General features: G+C 43.9%; 1 protein-coding gene across 7 annotated transcripts in view; it reads right to left on the reverse strand.

The window, feature by feature from the left end:
- The window catches only part of CTPS2 (CTP synthase 2), a 453,041-nt gene extending 435,651 nt beyond the window's left edge, over positions 1 to 17,390 (reverse strand). For 5 of the 7 annotated variants that reach the window (XM_077480253.1, XM_077480248.1, XM_077480254.1 and 2 more), the window contains exons 1-4: positions 17,208 to 17,390; positions 15,237 to 15,295; positions 5,278 to 5,483; positions 3,232 to 3,402 (exon numbers count right to left, since the gene is read on the reverse strand). In XM_077480253.1, coding sequence (XP_077336379.1) covers positions 3,232 to 3,402; positions 5,278 to 5,483; positions 15,237 to 15,280 — 421 coding nt within the window. In that variant the 5' untranslated portion in view covers positions 15,281 to 15,295; positions 17,208 to 17,390. Of the gene's footprint in view, positions 1 to 3,231; positions 3,403 to 5,277; positions 5,484 to 15,236; positions 15,296 to 17,001; positions 17,094 to 17,207 lie in introns of those variants that run through there. The other 2 variants (XM_077480250.1, XM_077480249.1) reach the window with 2 other exon arrangements.
- Between the last annotated feature and the right edge of the window lie 3,076 nt (positions 17,391 to 20,466).

Below are 20,466 nucleotides of genomic sequence, written 5' to 3' on the forward strand. Positions count from 1 at the left end.
CACCATCCCCACTGTGAAACACGGTAGTGGCAGCATCATGTTGTGGGGATGCTTTTGTTTAGCAAGGACAGGGAAGCTGGTCACAGATGGGAAGATGTGAGCCAAATACAGGGCAATCTTAGAAGAGTTGGAGCCTGCAAAATACTTGAGACTGGGGCAGAGATTCACTTTCCAGTAGGACAGTGGCCCTAAACATACAGCCAGAGCTACAATGGAATGGTTTAGATCAAAGCATAGTCAGGTGTTAGAATGGCCCAGTCAAAGCCCAGACCTAAATCCAATTGAGAATCTGTGGCAAGACTTGAAAATTGCTGTTCACAGATGCTCTCCATCCAATCTGACAGAGCTTGAGCTGCTCCCGAAAAAACGTCTGTTTTTAAAACTTTTTTTTGCATGGATACATGTCTCCTGGGGCAGGACCCAGGTCCCCAAACACTTTTTAGGACAATAACTTGCATATTAGCCTTTAAAATTAGCACTTTAGATTTCTCCCATAGACTTGTATAGGGTGTTCCGTGGCTTTTTGAATTTGCCACGAACATCCCAAATTGTTCACTGTTCTCCGAACAGGCAAACAGCCAATGTTCGAGTTGAACATGAGTTTGACTCGAACTCGAAGCTCATCCCTACTGTGGTCTGCCCAAATGACCACAGACTTTTCTCGCCTGCCACAGGAGATCTTGTAAGCCTGGGTACCTGCTCAATAAATGCTGCACCACCAAATTGAAAACGTGTGCCAAACATGGAACATGGATCAAGTGTCCCTGTCGGAAGGGCGGAGAGAAGGTCGGTGCCATTGTCGTATACAACCATTCCTGGCTAAAGCTGGCATGGGGCCAACAACCTCTGAGCCTGCCCCTGCAGAGCTGACAGAATCTCTGCCCCAGTGTGGCTCCTGTCCCCTAAGCAGTAGTTTAACCTTAAACTACGCAGAGGTTTCTTTACTGTAAGAGTGGCAAGGATGTGGAATTCCCTTCCACACGTGGTGGTCTCAGCAGGGGGCATCGATAGTTTCAAGAAACTATTATATAAGCACCTGAACGACCGCAACATACAGGGACATACGATGTAATACTGACATATAATCACACATAGGTTGGACTTGATGGACTGTCTATTTTCAACCTCACCTACTATGTAACTATTTAACACTGCACTGCCCTCAACTGTATTTAGGCTACAAAACAAACCATGCCCAATCAGAAGCTTTCACTTATAAAGTATATGGTCACATACACACAATGCGTTTAGCTTGTATCTGTCCAATCCCAGTGTTTTAAAGCAGTCGTAAACTGCATACATTTTTTTAAATAGGGCCCTGAGCAGCTTAAGTCATAATGTGCTAGTATGCATCACATACTAGCACATTATGACAGACTTACCTGAAAACAAAGCCCTCCAGTGGCACGCTGTCATAGCTGAATGCGCTTCCATCTTCACCTGGTCTTTCCGGGGTAACATGCTTCGGCAATATAAATGGCTGAGCCAGTGATGATGTCACTCCTGAGCCTGCAGGAGTTGCTCTTTGTGGTACGGCTCTGAAGAAATGGCATGGGTATGCCATTCCTTCAAAGCGCATGTGGCGGTGACATCACCAGCTGCATCTAAAGTAAATATAAAGAAAATATCTCCTAAACGGGTCATGTATCTATACTCCCAGTTTAAAGTTCCTGGAAGGCACAGGTGCAGCACCAGCCCTGCCAACGTCTATGACAGGCTGAAAGCCAACGCAGCTGGATGGGACAAAGCACTGTACCGAGTGGCACTCATGTTTAGGGCCCAATGCCTGGATAAATGCCTGGAACGCAACTATTTTGGACAAATGAATAGGGCCCTCAATGAGTGTAATGCTAAAACCGCTCAGCTCCATCCAGCTGCGGCAGCTTTCAGCCTGTCATAAATGTTGGCAGGCTGCAGGCAGCAGGGGTTGGACATGTAACCTGTGCCACCCAGACGCACTCAAACACCAGGATTGGCCACACACAGGCTAAACACCTAGTGTGCATTTGTCCTTAATTAGAGCTCAGGTTTGTTTTAAGATCTTTTAATATTTTACACATCAACCTATAATTAAAAAAAAGAGCATAGATTTTATTAAAACAGTGTACAAAAAGCCCAATGTGTCCTTATTTTTTTTTTATATATAGGCAAGCAAAATATGACATAGTTATTTTTCAGTTAACCGACACATGCTGACACTGTTAAATTTGGCCTGGCATCTAGGAATCAGTGACATCTGGTCACAAAAGGTTTAACAATCCATTTATCTACAAACAGGCAGTCCCTTATGCCCCATACACACGGTCGGAAATTCTGATGGAAAAAGTCAGATTGGATTATGTTGTCGGAAAATCCGATCGTGTGTGGGCTCTATCGGACTTTTTCTGTCGGAATTGCTGATGGAAAAAGTTTGAGAGCTGGATCTAAAATTTTCCAACAACAAAATTTGATCAGATTTTTTCAGATCGTGTGTAGAGAATTCTGATGCACAAAGAGCCAAGCATGCTGAGAAAAAATTTGGAGACGAAAGCTATTGGCTACTGGTCTCTACGTAGTCCCATCGTACGTTTTGTGCGTCACCTCGTTTCGAACAATTGGATTTTCCGACAACTTTGTGCGACCGTGTGTATGCAAGACAAATTTTGGCCAAATTCAGTTGGAAAAAATCAGACGGATTTTGTGGTCGGAATGTCCTACCGTATGTATGGGGTATTATACTGCATTGATCGATCTTAAAGAGTTTGTACAATTAAATTGTAACATGTATGGTCATCTTAAAAAAAATCTTTTACATTTTTTCATATTAGATTTGGTTAATTCAATTATGTTTAGATGCAGCAAGTATCTCATTATTGCACACAGGTAAAGTCTAGTACTCACGGGTCAAAGGTTGAGCTGCATCGGCTTTTTCAATAGAAACCGACCAGCATTCAGCCCGTGAGTTGGCCCATTTGGCCAGCTTGTGGGGCATGACCGAAAAGGGTCTCCCGACCAGCTCCTTATCGGCACTCTCAGCCAATGGCTGAGAGCACTGACCCGAGTGTTCTGGCAGAGGGGTAGTCCCCCTGTCAGAACACAATAGAACAGTAGGGGAGATCTCTGCACTAACATCGGATAGTTAGTACAGCGGCTCCTCCCGAGCTGTCAGTTTTTTTCCATTCACCCCTGCTGTGTTAAACCAAAAAAAACACCAGTGTGTACTAGGCTTAAGACACTCAAAGCACAGCTCACCTTGAACGGTTTTCCCCAGGTAATCTCCTCTCCGCTCTTTGTTGATTACATGCTGATAAATCTTCCCTGTGGTGATATTATTGTCCTTGTAAAGGCTGATGTCTAGGAATCTCTCGTAATTCCCCAAATCCAAATCCACCTCTCCCCCGTCATCCAGCACAAAGACCTCTCCTAGAAAGCAAGAAAACAACATGGCAGAAAATATGAAGATAACATAGCGTATAATTATATTATAATATTACAGGCCATCTGGAGAAGCCTGACAAGAACGGGAGCTGTAGAGCCAAAGTGAGCACAAGCGGTCCCTTGTACACTACGGAGCTTATTCAGGCTTGGACTGACAACTCATGGGGCCCCCAGGCAATAAGAGATTATGGGGGCCCCCAGGCAATCCGAGATTATGGGGCCACACAGTATACACATACATGTACACACAGTATACACAGACATGTTTCTATTGGCTGGGAAGGTACTGGAGAGGTGGGGCAGCTATAATCTGAGGATTTTTAGACCAAAAGGACGTCGGTAGGGGACATTTCAGAGACAGATGTAAAAAAAAATACACAGATTTTTACATACTGTCCCTGGTTTTACTGAGGCTGACAACCCTGATGGGGCCCCCTAGTAGCTCGGGGCCCTCGGGCAGTGCCCGAGTGGCCCAATGGTCAGTCCACGCCTGAGCTCATTAATGGCCTCACCAGGATAAAATAAAAAAATAAAAACTTGTAAAGCACAAGAGGTATTACAAACGTGCCCCACTGGCTTCTGGTCTCCCAGCCGGCAGACAACGTCTGGCAACAGAACAGACAAAAAAAAGCCTGGAAGAAAGCCCAGTCACATGACCTGCCAAAGTCTCATGACTGACTCTCCTCCAATCACAGGGTTCTCTGCTTCATTAAAAAGAGAGAATTCATTGGGGCTCTGCCAGCCCAATTTTAATGAATGGCCCTGGTTTAAATACCACAGCAGAATATATACAGAAAGAAGCATAGATCAGGCAAGTTCAGGTGAGATGTGATGTCTACCTACAGTGAGATCTGCCCCTACTGGTGGCCCTTTAAATGGGCTTTAACCATTTTACTGTCACTGACATATGTCATACATCAGTGGTAGTGTGTTTATGTTTAACAAGCCAACTGCCAGCTTTCTGATGAAAGCAATTAGAGGTTTGTTCAGCCACATGAACGCTTTCACTGATCCCCAGAAGTGGGATTCGCTGTACAACCTGGGACCCACATGGCAGGTATCGGTAGGTGGAGAGGAGGGAGACCAGCGAGTGTCGGTTTGCTGATCTCCCCTACCTGCAAAGAACCCAGAAGAGGTGCATAAAATGTCACTTCTGGTTTCAGGTGTCCCTTTCCCTGGCCAGGGAAGAAGCTGATGACGTGTGATCTGCACTCCATTAGCTTCAGTGGAGGGCAGATTAAACTTTAGGGGTCTAATAGACACCTGATGTCTCATTAGAGAGAACCTGTCACAAAGACATATCACATATGGGCGTTTTGTTTCCTTATGTAATATAATTAAAGTTTTAGTGGAAAAAAAAAAGTCAAATAATAAAAAGGTATAACCAAGCATTTAAAGGGGAACTCTATTTTCATGGTTAAAAAAAAGCAAATAAAAAATGATATAGCATATACAATTGCTACACAAGTCATATTTTAATTTAATGCTATTAAAAATGGTAGTGTACGGAACACCCCCCAGAAATGTAATTTGCTCAGATCTTGGGCATCCCCTGCAACAAAAATGACAAAAATGCCACTTTTTGTTGAGATACTCCCAAAGGGAAATCACTTCTAAAGGGATTCAGGCCATGCCACTTTCCTCCTTAAAGTCCTGCAAGTTCAGTAGCTGATTGCTAATTATAAAATCAATCCCATTCCTAAAATAAAATGTAAGCTCCTTGAGGGTAGGGACTGATGTGAATGTACAATGTATAACGTATATGTAAAGCGCTGTGTAAATTGACGGCGCTATACAAGTACCTAAAATATATAAAAATATATATTTTTTCTATATTAATAATTATTAGTGAGTATATACCATGCTCATAAGGTGAAAAGGTCCCAGCATCAATATTAATGTATGGGTCGATTTTAATGGCAGTTACTCTCAGACCACAGGATTTCAGGATTGTGCCAATACTACTTGCAATGATGCCTTTTCCAATGCCAGATATGACACCACCAGTCACCAGTATGTACTTCATTGGTTCTCTATGTACCGTGTAGAAACGTTGAAAAAGAAATCTGGAATGTACAAAAGAAAATAAATATTACAGTGGAAGAGATAATATTATACAAACGTGAAAAGATATCTACACTCCGATTTAACCACTTCAATACAGGGCACTTATATACCTTCCTGCCCAGACCAATTTTCAACTTTCAGCTCTCTCACATCTTGAATGACAATTGCGCAGTCGTGCAACGCTGTACTCAAACAAAATGTTTTGTTCCTTTTTTCCCCACAAATAGAGCTTTATTTTGGTGGTATTTGATCACCTCTGGGGTTTTTATTTTTTGCGTTACAAATAAACAAAGGACAAAAATTGTAAAAAAAAAAAAAAAAAAGTTTTTCTTTGTTTGTGTTACAAAACTTTGTAAATAAGTACTTTTTCTCCTTCACTGATGGGTACTAATGAGGCACTGATGAGGTGGCACTTATATGCAGCACTGATGGGCACCGGAGGGCATGTATAGGCGGCGCTAATGATAGATGGTACTGTAGGCAGCACTGATCAGAGGCGCTGGCAGGCATCTCTACTGGGCAATCACGGGTGGACTCTAGTGGGCTTACCTGGTGGTCTTGGGTTGGCATCCCTGGTGCCCATGGGTGGGCATCCCTGATGGTCCTGGGTGGGGGCATCCTCGGGGGGGGGGGGAAGCTGTGCAGCCAATCAGCTCTCCTCTGCTCGCAGCTCCTCCTGTTCTCACTGTGATTGGGCACGGCTGATCATGTGGTAAACAGCCTTCGTCAAAGGCTCTTTACCTAGATCGGAGATCTGGTGTGTCAGACTGACACACCACACCACCGATCCCTGTGGGCGCGAGATCGCAGCTTATCCTGCTGGACATCAAATGACGCCCAGTCAGGATAACTGAACCACTTGCGTCGGTCTGTGCATGTTAAACTGCAGGCTCAGGAGTGTGCCCACGGGTCCTGCGGACTTGATGTCTGCCAGTGACCCGCGATACACAGAGGCAGAAGGTAGATCCCTGTTCTGTCAGGGGACATCATGGATATTTGCTGTTCTCAGTGATTGGGAACAGCGATCTCTGTGGTATTCCAGTAAGCCCATCCCCCACACAGTTAGAACACACCCAGGGAACACAGTTAACCCCTTGATCGGCCGATAGGGTTAACCCCTTCCCTGCAAGCGCCAGTGTCATTTATACATTGATCAGTGCATTTTTATAGCACTGATCACTGTAATAAAGCCACTGGTCCTATAAAAGTGTCACTTGGGGTCAGATTTGTCTGCCGCAATGTCGCAGTCCTGCTAAAAAACACAGCTTGCCGCCATTACCAGTAAAACCATTAAAAAATAAATAAAAGTCCATAAATCTGTCTTCTATTTTGTATACGCTATAACTTTTGCGCAAACCCATCAATATATGCTTATTGTGTTTTTATTTTACCAAGAATATGTAGCAGACTACATAGACATTGGGATGTCTCCAGTCTGCAGTGGTCGGGACCTACCAAAAGTGGTTCAAGGAAGGAAAACATGCAAACCAGCTACAGGATCATGGGCACTGATGCACTTGGGGAGCGAAGTGTAATCCGATCCAATAGAAGAGTTTCTGTAGCTCAAATTAATGAAAAAGATAATCCTGGTTCTGACAGAAAGGCGTCAGGACACACGGTGCATCACACGTTGTCGTGTATGGGGCTGTGTAGCCGTAGATCAGTCAGGCTGACCCGTGTTCACAGCTAAAAGCACCTATATAATGGGCACGTGAGCATCAGAACTGGTCAATAGAGCAATGGAAGAAGGTGTCTTTGAGGTGTTAACTTGGCCTCTAAATTCTCCAGATTTCAATCCAATTGAGTATCTGTAGAATGTGCTGCAAAGACAAGTTTGATGATCCATCCACAAAACCTAAAGGATCTGCTACTGATGGCTTGGTGCCAGATACCACGGCATACCTTCTAGTGGATTTTATGCCTCAACGGGTCAGGGCTATTTAAGTAGCAAAAAGGGGACCTACTCAATATTAGTTGGGTAAGCATATTATAGTGGGTGGTCATAAAGTTATGGCTGATCGGTGTATACTATAAATAAGTGGAAAAATTAATTACCACTATACCTGTATCAGGTCAGTGACTTAGAATGAATGGAAGCTATTCCGATAGTTTGACAGGTTAACAATGGCAACCTAGATAAGTGTCTCATGACAGTCGTATTTACTGTGCCTTGGGAAAGTATTCGGCCCCCTTGAACTTTTAAACCTTTTGCCACATTTCAGGCTTCAAACATAAAGATATAACATTTTTATTTTTTGTGAAGAATCACCAACAAGTGTGACACAATTGTGAAGTGGAACGAAATCTATTGGATATTTTAAACTTTTTTAGCAAATAAAAAACTGAAAGTGGTGCGTGCAAAATTATTCGGCCCCTTTACTTTCAGTGCAGCAAACTCACTCCAGAAGTTCAGCGAGGATCTCTGAATGATACAATGTTGTCCTAAATGACTGATGGTGATAAATAGAATCCACCTGTGTGTAATCAAGTCTCTGTATAAATGCACCTGCTATGTGATTGTCTCAGGGTTCTGTTGAAAGCGCAGACAGCATCATGAAGACCAAGGAACACACCAGGCAGGTCCGTAATACTGTTGTGGAGAAGTTTAAAGCCGGATTTGGATACAAAAAGATTTCCCAAGCTTTAAACATCCCAAGGAGCACTGTGCAAGTGATCATTTTGAAATGGAAGACCTGGCCGTCCCTCTAAACATTCAGCTCAGACAAGGAGAAGACTGATCAGAGATGCAGCCAAGAGGCCCATGATCACTCTGGATGAACTGCAGAGAACTACAGCTGAGGTGGGAGAGTCTGTCCATAGGACAACAATCAGTCGTACACTGCACAAATCTGGCCTTTATGGAAGAGTGGCAAGAAGAAAGCCATTTCTCAAAGATATCCATAAAAAGTCTCGTCTAAAGTTTGCCACAAGCCACCTGAGAGACACACCAAACATGTGGAAGAAGGTGCTCTGGTCAGATGAAACCAAAATCGAACTTTTTGCCCACAATGCAAAACGATATGTTTGGCATAAAAGCAACACAGCTCATCACCCTCAACACACCATCCCCACTGTCAAACATGGTGGTGGCAGCATCATGGTTTGGGCCTGCTTTTCTTCAGCAGGGACAGGGGGAAGATGGTTAAAATTGAGGGGAAGATGGATGCAGCCAAATACAGGACCATTCTGGATGAAAACCTGTTGGAGTCTGCAAAAGACCTGAAACTGGGATGGAGATTTATCTTCCAACAAGACAATGATCCCAAACATACAGCAAAATCTACAAAGGAATGGTTCACAAATAAACGTATCCAGGTGTTAGAATGGCCAAGTCAAAGTCCAGACTTGAATCCAATCGAGAATCTGTGGAAAGAGCTGAAAACTGCTGTTCACAAACGCTCTCCATCCAACCTCACTGAGCTCGAGCTGTTTTGCAAGGAAGAATGGGCAAGAATTTCAGTCTCTCGATGTGCAAAACTGAGACATTCCCCAAGCGACTTGCAGCTGTAATCGCAGCAAAAGGTTGCTCTACAAAATATTAACGCAAGGGGGCCGAATAATTTTGCACGCCCCACTTTTCATTTTTTTATTAGTTAAAAAAGTTTCAAAAATCCAATAGATTTCGTTCCACTTCACAATTCTTTCCCACTTGTTGGTGATTCTTCACAAAAAATAAAAATTTTATATCTTTGTGTTTGAAGCCTGAAATGTGGCAAAAGGTTGAAAAGTTCAAGGGGGCCGAATACTTTCGCAAGGCACTATAAACTTGAATATAAAAATCAACACTGAACAAATCCAAAGGAAAAGGTTAGCAGTGTGCCAAAGAAAATTCAAATGCTGGTAACTTCATTTATGTGGACAACATGAACAGAGAGTCCCCACCAGGAACCTCCTCCTCTGGAGGCGTATTCATAGAAGTCCGGTAGTAGTAGACTTCTACAACTAAGCCCAGCCTTGTGAGTGACATGAGTCAAAGAAGGAGGTCCTGGACAGGGACGGTCTCCTTATGTGGTCCAGATCCATAAAGTAACCAGGATATGAGTTTTCCTTGGAGTGTAGCCAGTTGTTTTCTTTAGATTTGTGCAGTCTGTGGGGCATAAGATGAACCTTGCTGGTATTTAAGACCTGATCTTCCATGAAGGTGATCTTATTCAAGGCTTGGGAGCAGCATAACCTATACTTCTTCCAACATACAGACGCCATCCTTTTACTCCCTATATCTCAATCTCACTTCATTACCGCTGAAAACAATGAGACCATGCTGCTGCTTGGATAAGTAATGTATATCTGTAAATGAATTATGAAAGCTTAAAGTGGATGTAAACCTGATGCATGAAATTTGAACTGGGCACATATATCTGCAGTGTTTTTTTATCTCCCTCCAATGCCCTAAGTCCCGTGGCTTTCTCCTGCTCTGTTCTTCTGTTATCAACATAATAACTTCTGAAAAGTTCTCTGACACATGTGATAAAACCAGCCTGAAATTTGTGTCAGGGCAGGTGCTATAAATAGATTAGCACAGTGGTCATCAACCCGGTCCTCAGGGTCCACTAACAGGCCAGGTTTGCAAGATAACTGAAATACATCACAGGTGATATCATTTGCTGCTCAGTGATTGCAGTATTCTAGTCTGCATCTCCCCAAGGTAATACTTAAAACCTGGCCCGTTAGTGGGCCCTGAGGACAGGGTTGATGAGCACAGGATTAGCAGAAAGCTGGTCAATTCACGCACAGCTCTGCAAGTCTCTGCCTATGGAGAGGAGGAGTGTGTCTTTCCCCCAATCAGCTCTGACACAGTGTAAGCCCAGACTCCACACCCACTGCAGAAACAAGAAGAGAAAATTATAACAGGAAGAGCACTTTCTAAACAGTATATAAAGCTTAAAACGGCAGATATACATGTAAAACATATGTAGCATAGTCCTGATTTTCCCGAGACAATTTCGATTTTGGGCCTCTCGTCCCAATTTAAGCTTGTCCCGATTGTTTTCCCCGGATTTTGGTTTTGTCCCGAGAAAAAAACAGCAACGGCTACACAAAAATGGCAGCTGTCGCCTCCATGAGTGTTGTTTCCCCTTGTGTTCAGTGCAGAGGAGAGGGGCAGCCAATCGGCTTCTCTCTTCAGTGTACAAATAGAAAATTCTATTGTACACTGAAGCCTATTGGCTACAGGGATTGGCGGCCCCTCCCCGCTCTCCACTGAACACAAGGAAATGTTCAGTCTCCACATGCCGCCGCCACCGCCAACCCCCCGCTTAGCCCAGTGTGTCACACAAGTGCACCGATGTACGTCAATGTGCAAGTAACTGCTAACTAGAAATTACAGGAGAGTTCATAACAAAATGTAAGAAAACAAATCATATTACATATGTAATACATTATATGACATGTTTACCAATCATACAGTCAGAACATACCAAGAAAATAAATGGCTTCAGACTATTCAAAAAAGAAAAACAGGAGATTTTAAATCAAATGCCGATGGGATTTAGATTTGTGTCTTAATTCTCAGAGTTAAATATTTCTCTGCCTTGAAATAAGACTCCAAAAAGTCAACATGTAAAAAATGTGACCTTGAAATACCTCTCTGTGAACGCTTCTTATTTAAGAAAAAAACGTAATGCTTCATTTCCGAAAATAAACAGGTGGCTGTACATTTATTCAAAAGGCTGGATAAAAGATAGATGTGTATAGACTTTTTATTTCACCATTGTACACTGATAGAAGAACAGGGGGTGATTGTACCATATACATGTGCCCCAATACACCGTCCCAATATTTTTTTTAAGACCAACTGGTATATGATTAAAACATCTGAAAGTAGTTCTACAGACTAAGGTTTTTTACCTTTATGCATTCTCATAGTTGCCAACAGTCCTGGCTCCCCCCTTGCGATGAGCACGGACACAGTCACACTGATGAAAGGACTGGGGCTCCGCTGGCTGGGGACAGTGCACTGATGGTCTTGGCTCCCCCTTGCACCCTGTCCCCCGTTTCTCCACCATACCTGCGCTCCCCTCCCCATGTCACCACCATACCTGCACTCCCCTCCCCCCAAGTCACCACCATACCTGCACCCCCTACCCCCACGTCAACACCATGCCTGCACCCGCCTTCCTCCCATGTCAACACCATGCCTGCACCCCCCAGGTCACCCTCATGCCTGCACCCCCAAATCACCACAATGCCTCCACCCTTCCCCAAGTCAGCCTGTAACACCCCAAGTCACTATGCCTCCACCCACACACCTCTTCCCCCCTTGTCACCACTCTTGAGGATATGTAGCTAGACTGCAGCCAACACTCCGCTGGGGACACCTGATGTAAGAGGCACTCCCCTGGGGACACCTGATGTAAGGAGGCACTCAGCTGGGGGTGCCTGATGGAAGGACAGACTCTGCTGGGGGCACCTGATGGCATCTGGTGGCAGGGGACGTGGCTAGTGACACGCTCAGTGGTCCCACTGATTATGCATTATGGTGAGTTTTCATTTTATATTACAATGTAATAACAGAAATAATGCGCTTCAATCATCCTGACACCATAACAACCATGGTGCCCAGATGATTGAAGCGCTAACACCAGGTGTTTGGAGTATCTTTATCTGCTGATTGTTAAACTCTGGAATACATATTGCTATTGTGGTGTAGGATCTGTGACTGCTGTACCTCCATCCCTCTACCTCTACACCCACTTTCCCTCTCCATCCCTCATTCTTCTCAGACTCTAACCACACCCCATTTGAGCCACGCCAATTTAAGCCCCACCCACTATTTCACATAAACCACGCCCGTTTTGGGCCGCATTTTTTTGTATCTATGCCACGTCTACAAACGCATGCCCCGCCCCCTAATTATAGTGTGACTCCGCCTACAGCCCAAAAAGTGTCCCAAAATTTTTTTTTTACAAGGTTGGCAACTATGACATAGGAGGATTTGTTTTATCCCTGTGTATCATCTGAGGCTGTTCACTTCATTGGGTATATGTGAGGGTAAACAATGGCTTATAGATATGTTTTCTCTTCTACAGTGAGTTCAAGTAGCTGCAGAAAGGGATCTTACTACAGTAAAATGTAAGATGGCTATCACTTTAACCTCCTGCCATGCACATAATACCACTGCAAAGTGGGTGAACTTTACCCCCTTCCTGACCAGAGCACTTTTTGCGATTCGTCACTGTGTTGCTTTAACTGACAATTGCGCAGTCATAGGACATTGTACCCAAACAAAATTGACGTCTTTTTTTTCCCACAAATAGAGCTTTCTTTTGGTGGTATATGATTGTCTCTGCGTTTTTTATTTTTTGCGCTATAAACAAAAAAATAGCATCAATTTTGAAAAAAAAGCTATATTTTTGACTTTTTGCTATGATAAATATCCCCCAAAAATATATAAAAAAAACTTTTTTTTTTCCTCAGTTTAGGCCGATATGTATTCTCCTACATATTTTTGGTTAAAAAAAATAAAAATCGCAATTGCGCTGAATTTATAGCGTCTACAAAATAGGGGATCATTTTATGCCATTTTTTTTTTTATTAGTAATGGCGGCGATCTGCGATTTTTATCGGGACTGTGACATTATGGCAGACAAACCGGACACTTTTGATACTATTTTGTACCATTGTCATTTATACAGCAATCAGTGCTATAAAAATGCATTTATTACTGTGTAAATGACACTGGCAGTGAAGAGGTTAACCCCTAGGGAGCGGTGAAGTCGTTAAGTGTGTCCTAGGGAGTGAGGGGCTACACCTCACATGACAGAGATCCCTGCTCCCAATGACAGAGAGCAGTGATCTCTGTCATGACACTAGGCAGAACTTGGAAACACTTTGTTTACAAAAGCCTCTCCCCGTTCTACCTCTCCATGACACAATCGCGGGCATCCAGCGGACATAGAGTCGGCAGGACCAGCGGTCACGGAAACCGCAGCGCACGCCTGCGACACCGCTTCTTAAAGGGGAGGTACCTGTGTGCCCTTTTGCCAACATATATCGGCGTGTGCTGGTCGGCAAGCGGTTAAAGTGGATGTAAACCCTCACATATACCCAGTGAAGTGAATAGTCTCAGATGATACACATAAATTAAACAAATCTCCCTATATAAGTTTTATTTGCATATCTGCTGTCTTTAGCTTTCTACACTGTTTAGAAAGTGCACATCATATTACAAATCTTTCTTCCTGTTCAGCAGTGGGTGTGGAGTCTTGGCGTACACTGTGTGAGAGCTGATTGGAGCAAAGACACATCCCCCCCTCTCCACATAGGCAGAGGAACAAAGAAACATGCAGAGCTGCACTGTGAATAGACAAACTCCCTGCTTATCTATCTCTATGCACCCTCCCCGACACAAATGTCCAGCTACTTTTATCTCCTGTGTTGGAGAATAAAGATAAGCTCAGGCGTGTTCGCATGGTACACGTGCCCGCCAGGAAGTCGGCACAGCGCTGCGCTAATCACAGGCAGTGAGACATGTGAGCCTGTGATTAGCGCAGAGCTGCACCAACTTCCTGGCAGGCTCTGCACGTGGACCATGTGAACATGCTTGAGCTCATCCCTATTGGAGAACTTGTCAAAAGTTATAATGCTGATAACAGTGGAACGGAGCAGCAGAAAGACACGGCATTCAAAGCTTTGGAGAGAGATAAGTAAACACCACAGATATATGTGCCCAGGTCAGATTTCATGAATGGGGTTTACATCCACTTAAATGCCTACACACCGCACATATGCGTCAATAGATGGCCAAGATTTCTGTGCCCCTAGCTTAGTGACCAAGCATAGACCGCTCTTGGTCTCTAATAGAGATCATGTGACCACTGTGGCAGCCAATCACAGTAGCCAAATGATTAGGAAGTCTATCCCCTGAGAGCAAAGGACAAATTAAAGGGATGCCAGGACTGGATGGGAAGGAGTTAAACAACAAGAAAGGACACACAAATCTATTTTAATCAGTTTATTTTACATATTAGTGCAAACTATAAGTTTAAGGTCCATTTTACCTCTATGGAGTGGCAGATGACACCCATTGACACCCGCCGACATCTGATTCAATCCTATCAACTAAAAACAGAGGAGAGGGGATCTGCTCCTTATCCATCTGGCAGATTAGATCGGATGACAGTTGGGTGTAAACAGACAGGCTGTCCGTTTACATCTAGCCGCCCATAGAGTAGAACGGGCTGTGTCTGTGTCTGCTCTGCATAAGTGGAGTGGACACGGACTAGCCATCTGCCTGCTCAGTGGGATCAATGGACAGATTCTCCACTGAGAAGGTGGATTTCAATGCAGCCCGCCCTGTATGCAAGGGGCCTACTGGAAAAGCTCTATTCAAAATGGTGTTTCTTGTGCTGGGTCTGTTTAATGTTTGTAACCCTGAAGGGAATCTCCCCTATATCCCTATACCTGTCACTGGCTTCCAACTGGATTCTTCATAGGAAGCCGCCACTGGGAGCTGATCACATGACCAGACCAGAGCATCCTGAGAATAGGTATGTATGTGCACCTTCCTTCTACACATCAGGGGTCTCAACCTGGCGGTTCTCCGGCTGTGGCATGACTCCCACAGGCAGGGGCATGATGGGACTTTCGCAACAGCTGGAGGGCCTCCAGTTTGAGACCTCTGTTCTACACAATAGTTAGTATTAGTGTCAGGAGGAGGGTGAAAGTCGTTTTAAACTTAGTTAGTAAAAGCCTGGAATTTCACTTAAAGAGAGAGAAGTAAATGCGAGAGTTATCTTGACTGGAAATATTACCTTTTTCCACGTGTAAAAAAATTCACGACTTTCCTTCCGATCATTGACTGATTTCTTCACTGTAAAACAACAAAAGTGCGTTTTCCAAACATAAAATGAACCACATAGAACAGCTCTTAATACTTTATTTCATTTTAGTCATTTTTCAAGCTTCTGATAAACTCACTTTTCTTTGTAAGAAAAGGCAAAAGAAAGGTTTGCTTCATATTTTATAGTTTTTGGTGGAGGATTCCTGATTAATGTTTTTTGTTTCCCTCTTTTTTTCTGTTCAATAACAATTCTGCATTGATGGACTGATTCACAAACTGCAAGCCAAGTGTCTGGCTCCTGGTTACAGCACAGTCCCATTCACTTACATGGGAAAATGAGGCAGATGGTGCCGCCTATAAAACTCTGCATTTCATGTTAAAACTGCTGCGGCATCATGTATTCAACTGAGTGGAGTTTCGTCTTCTAGGTGAGCCGCTGTGGAGCAGCAAAAACGCAGATCAGGGCTCAGTGTCACTGCGAGAGGCAATTGTGTGTGTGTGTGTCTGTGTGTCCCCTTCTAATTTCTTGTCCTCTTGAGTCCTGTCCCTGAGCCATTTACTACAGTGGAACCTTGGTTTACGAGTAACGTTTTAAAAGACCAGCAACTTTTTAAAAAAAAAAATTATTTTGACTCAGTTTGCGAGTGTTGTCTTGCAAAACAAGCAGAATTCAAACTAATGTGATGTGCAGTACCGCATTTGGCCAGAGGTGCGGGGGCGCCAGTGACATGCGGAACGGTTCGGAGCCGTTTGGATATACTAGGAAATACTCTGTTCCCAAGTGTTTCTGAGCCTGAGTTCAGCCGAGCTGTCCTCAAGTATTTCCAAGACTCTATCTCCATGACTTCTATGGGGGAAACTTGCTTTGATATGCGAGTGCTTTGGATCACAAGCATTCTCCTGGAACTGATTATGCTTGTAATCCCAGGTTCCACTGTAGATCGAAAAAAAAAATGTTTTTTTGCCTTAAGGAGGAGTTCCACCTAAAAATTTCACTTCTGCTGATCCAGTTCCTACCCTGCCCCCCGTGTCACATATGACACCTTTCAGGGGGGGAGCAGATACCTGTCTAATACAGGTATTTGCTCCCACTTCCAGCAAAAGATCGCCTCAGTATCTGCAGCGATCTACACCATGTCCTGTCCCCCGCTGTCTTCTGGGAGACACACAGGTCCCAGAAGACAGCAAGGACCACTCAGAGCATGCGGTGCGACTCGCACATGCGCAGTAGGGAACCAGGCTGTGTAGCCGCAAGGCTTCACTTCCGGATTCCCTCACTAGCAATGGCAGCGCCTCCAACCAAGAGCCGAGGGACAGGTCGGCTTTGGGTGAAGACATCACTGGTACCCTGGACAGGTAAGTGTCCTTATTTTAATAGTCAGCAGATGCAGTATTTGTCCACGTATCCGCTTTAATATCACATTTCTATTTGCATCTTGTACTTGTTTGTAGCCTAAATACAGAAATTTACACATAAAACTAATTTTGTAACTTTTGGAAATGCCAGTACAAACTTGGCTGTGCCAGTAAATTTTGGGTGTGGTGTCAGTAAATTTCAGTTTGGTAGGTTGTCAACACTGACCTACATCACTAACTAATGGATCTCTATGTTCTGTCATACATTGGGATCTGCTGGTAATGCAATCAGATGGGAAGGTATTATAGGGAGGCAGTGCTGGGACTTCCCCTGGTGTAGCAGCATGGTGTCCCTGGAAGGAAGCAGCCCCCCATCTTACCTGGAAGGACCACATGGAAGTCTTAAAGGTCACTGGAAGTCCTGATCACCAATGACAGCCTGATACACACAGCAATCAGCTGCCAAAATAACTGCATAGCCCCTCCCCCTCCTGTCAACAACCCTTAACCCCTGCACTGCCAGGAAGCACGCACAAGGAGACAGTGCCAGTCCTGCTGATCCCCCGCAGTAAAGTCATGATTATACCTGGAGTCAGCTCAGTGTGACTGCTTACAGCCTGTCCATGGGAAGCCGGGTGTCAGTGTGTCCCGTGCAGCAGCCGAGTCAGCTCGTTGTGTTGTGGCCCCCGAGCTGAGTGTAGTGTGGGGCCCGACTGTCCACTACATACACAGCATGACAAGCGCCTGACAGCTGCAGACGGCCAGCAGGTGGCGCCACACTCCATAGCAAACGTGTAAAAATATTACAGCACATGGAGAACGCCCCCTACTCAGGAAGGTGTTTTTTTTTTTTTTGTTTTGTTCTGTAAGAGCTTTATTGATATGAAAACAGTACAATCGCTGTGAAGCTGTCCAAGGCAGAGAAATTGAATGACGTCTTCCAAGATGCATTGGGTCTTGTTTTTTGTTTTGTTTTCATTTTTTTCTTCTGCTGCATTGACCCTCCATGTGTACCCAGTTTATGGTCCATGTTGTTGGTAAACTCAATAATATCCCAGTTTAGAACATGACAAAAACAGGGACGATGCTGTAGTAGGTGATATGTGGGCAATGCAACATGCCATAGCAAGAGCCGGGCACGGCTACAATGTGCCGAGGTGCCAGCCGTATGTTACATCAAATACAGTGCCTTGAAAAAGTATTCATACCCCTTGAAATGTTACACATTTTGTCATGTTACAACCAAAAACCTAAATGTATTTTGTTGGGCTTTTATGTGATAGACCAACACAAAATGAAGTGGAAGGAAATTGATAAATGGTTTTTAAATTATTTTTTTACAAATAAATATCTGAAAAGTGTACCCCCAACTAAAATCTAATAGACCCAATTGCCTTCAGAATCATCTAATTAGTAAATAGAGTCCACATGTGTGTAATTTAAGCTCAGTATAAATGCAGCTGTTCTGTGAAGCTCTCTGAGTTTTGTTAGAGAACCTTACAAACGAACAAACAGCATCATGAAGGTCAAGGAACACACCAGACAGGTCAAGGATTAAGTTGTGGAAAAGTTTAAAGCAGGGATAGGTTATAAAAATAAATAAATATATATATATATATATATATACACAGTGGTGTGAAAAAGTGTTTACCCCCTTCCTCATTTCCTGTTCCTTTGCATGTTTGTCACACTTAAGTGTTTCGGAACATCAAACCAATTTAAACAATAGTCAAGGACAACACAAGTAAACACAAAATGCAATTTGTAAATGAAGGTGTTTATTATTAAAGGTGAAAAAAAATCCAAACCATCATGGCCCTGTGTGAAAAAGTGATTGCCCCCTAAACCTAATAACTGGTTGGGCCACCCTTAGCAGCAACAACTGCAACCAAGCGTTTGCGATAACGTGCAATGAGGCTTTTACAGCGTCCTGGAGGAATTTTGGCCCACTCATCTTTGCAGAATTGTCCTAATTCAGTTACATTAGAGGGTTTTCGAGCATGAACGGCCTTTTTAAGGTCATACCACAACATCTCAATAGGATTCAGGTCAGGACTTTGGCTAGGCCACTCCAAAGTCTTCATTTTGTTTTTCTTCAGCCATTCGGTGGTGGACTTGCTGGTGTGTTTAGGATCATTGTCCTGCTGCAGAACCCAAGTTCGTTTCAGCTTGAGTACACGAACAGATGGTCGGACATTCTCCTTCAGGATCTCTTGGTAGACAGCAGAATTCATAGTTCCTTTTATCACGGCGAGTCTTCCAGGTCCTGAAGCAGCAAAACAGCCCCAGACCATCACACTACCTCCACCATATTTTACTGTTGGTATAATGTTCTTTTTACGAAATGCAGTGTTCCTTCTACGCCAGATATACTTGGACACACACCTTCCAAAGAGTTCCACTTTTGTCTCATCGGTCCACAGAATGTTGTCCCAAAAGTCTTGGGCATCATCAAGATGTGTTGTGGAGAAATTGAGACGAGCTTTGATGTTCTTTTTGCTCAGCAGTGGTTTTCTCCTTGGAACTCTGCCATGCAGGCCATTTTTGCCCAGTCTTTTCCTGATGGTGGAGGCATGAACGCTGACCTTAACTGAGGCAAGTGAGGCCTGCAGTTCCTTGGACGTTGTTGTGGGGTCTTTTGTGACCTCTTGGATGAGTCGTCGCTGCGCTCTTGGGGTAATTTTGGGCGGCCGGCCACTCCTGGGAAGGTTCACCACTGTTCCATGTCTTCGCCATTTGTGGATAATGGCTCTCACTGTGGTTCGCTGGATTCCCAAAGCTTTGGAAATGGCTTTATAACCCTTTCCAGACTGATAGATCTCAATTACTTTCTTTCTCAATTGTTCCTGAATTTCTTTGGGTCTCGGCATGATGTGTAGCTTTTAAGGATCTTCTGGTGGACCTTACTGTGTCAAGCAGCTCCTATTTAAGTGATGCCTTGATTGTGAACAGGTGTGGCAATAATCAGGCCTGGGTGTGGCTAGAGAAATTGAACTCAGGTGTGGACAACCACAGTTATAGTATGTTTTAACAAGGGGGGCAATCACTTTTTCACACAGGGCCATGATGGTTTGGATTTTTTTTTCACCTTTAATAATAAACACCTTCATTTACAAATTGCATTTTGTGTTTACTTGTGTTGTCCTTGACTATTGTTTAAATTGGTTTGATGTTCCGAAACACTTAAGTGTGACAAACATGCAAAGGAACAGGAAATGAGGAAGGGGGCAAACACTTTTTCACACCACTGTATATCCCAAGCTTGAACATCTCACGGAGCACTGTTCAATCCATCATCCAAAAATGGAGAGAGTATGGCACAACTGCAAATCTACCAAGACATGGCCATCCTCCTAAACTGACAGGCCGGGCAAGCAGAGCATTAAATAGAGAAGCAGGTAAGAGGCCCATGGTAACTCTGGAGGAGCTGCAGAGATCCACAGCTCAGGTGGAAGAATCTGTCCACAGGACAACTATTAGTCATGGACTCCACAAATCTGACCTTTATGGAAGAGTAGCAAGGAGAAAGCCATTTTTGAAAAAAAGCCATAAGAAGTTTAGTTTGCAGTTTGTGAGAAGCCATGTGGAGGACACAACAAACATGGCCGCGGTATAATGTTGTGGGAATGCTTTTTTTTCAGCAGGGACAGGCAAGCTGGTCAGAGTCGATGGGAAGATGGATGGAGCCAACAGGGCAATCTTAGAAGAAAACTTGTTATGCCCTGTACACACGATCGGATTTTCTGACGGAAAATGTCAGATCGGATCGTGTTGTCAGAAAAGCTGATCGTGTGTGGGCTCCATCGGAATTTCCGACACACAAAGTTTGAGAGCAGGACCTAAAA

The sequence above is a fragment of the Lithobates pipiens genome, unplaced genomic scaffold, assembly GCF_037356315.1.
Source record: "Lithobates pipiens isolate NorthernLeopardFrog02 unplaced genomic scaffold, aLitPip1_a1.2 Scaffold_16, whole genome shotgun sequence".
Taxonomy (NCBI): Eukaryota; Metazoa; Chordata; class Amphibia; order Anura; family Ranidae; genus Lithobates; species Lithobates pipiens.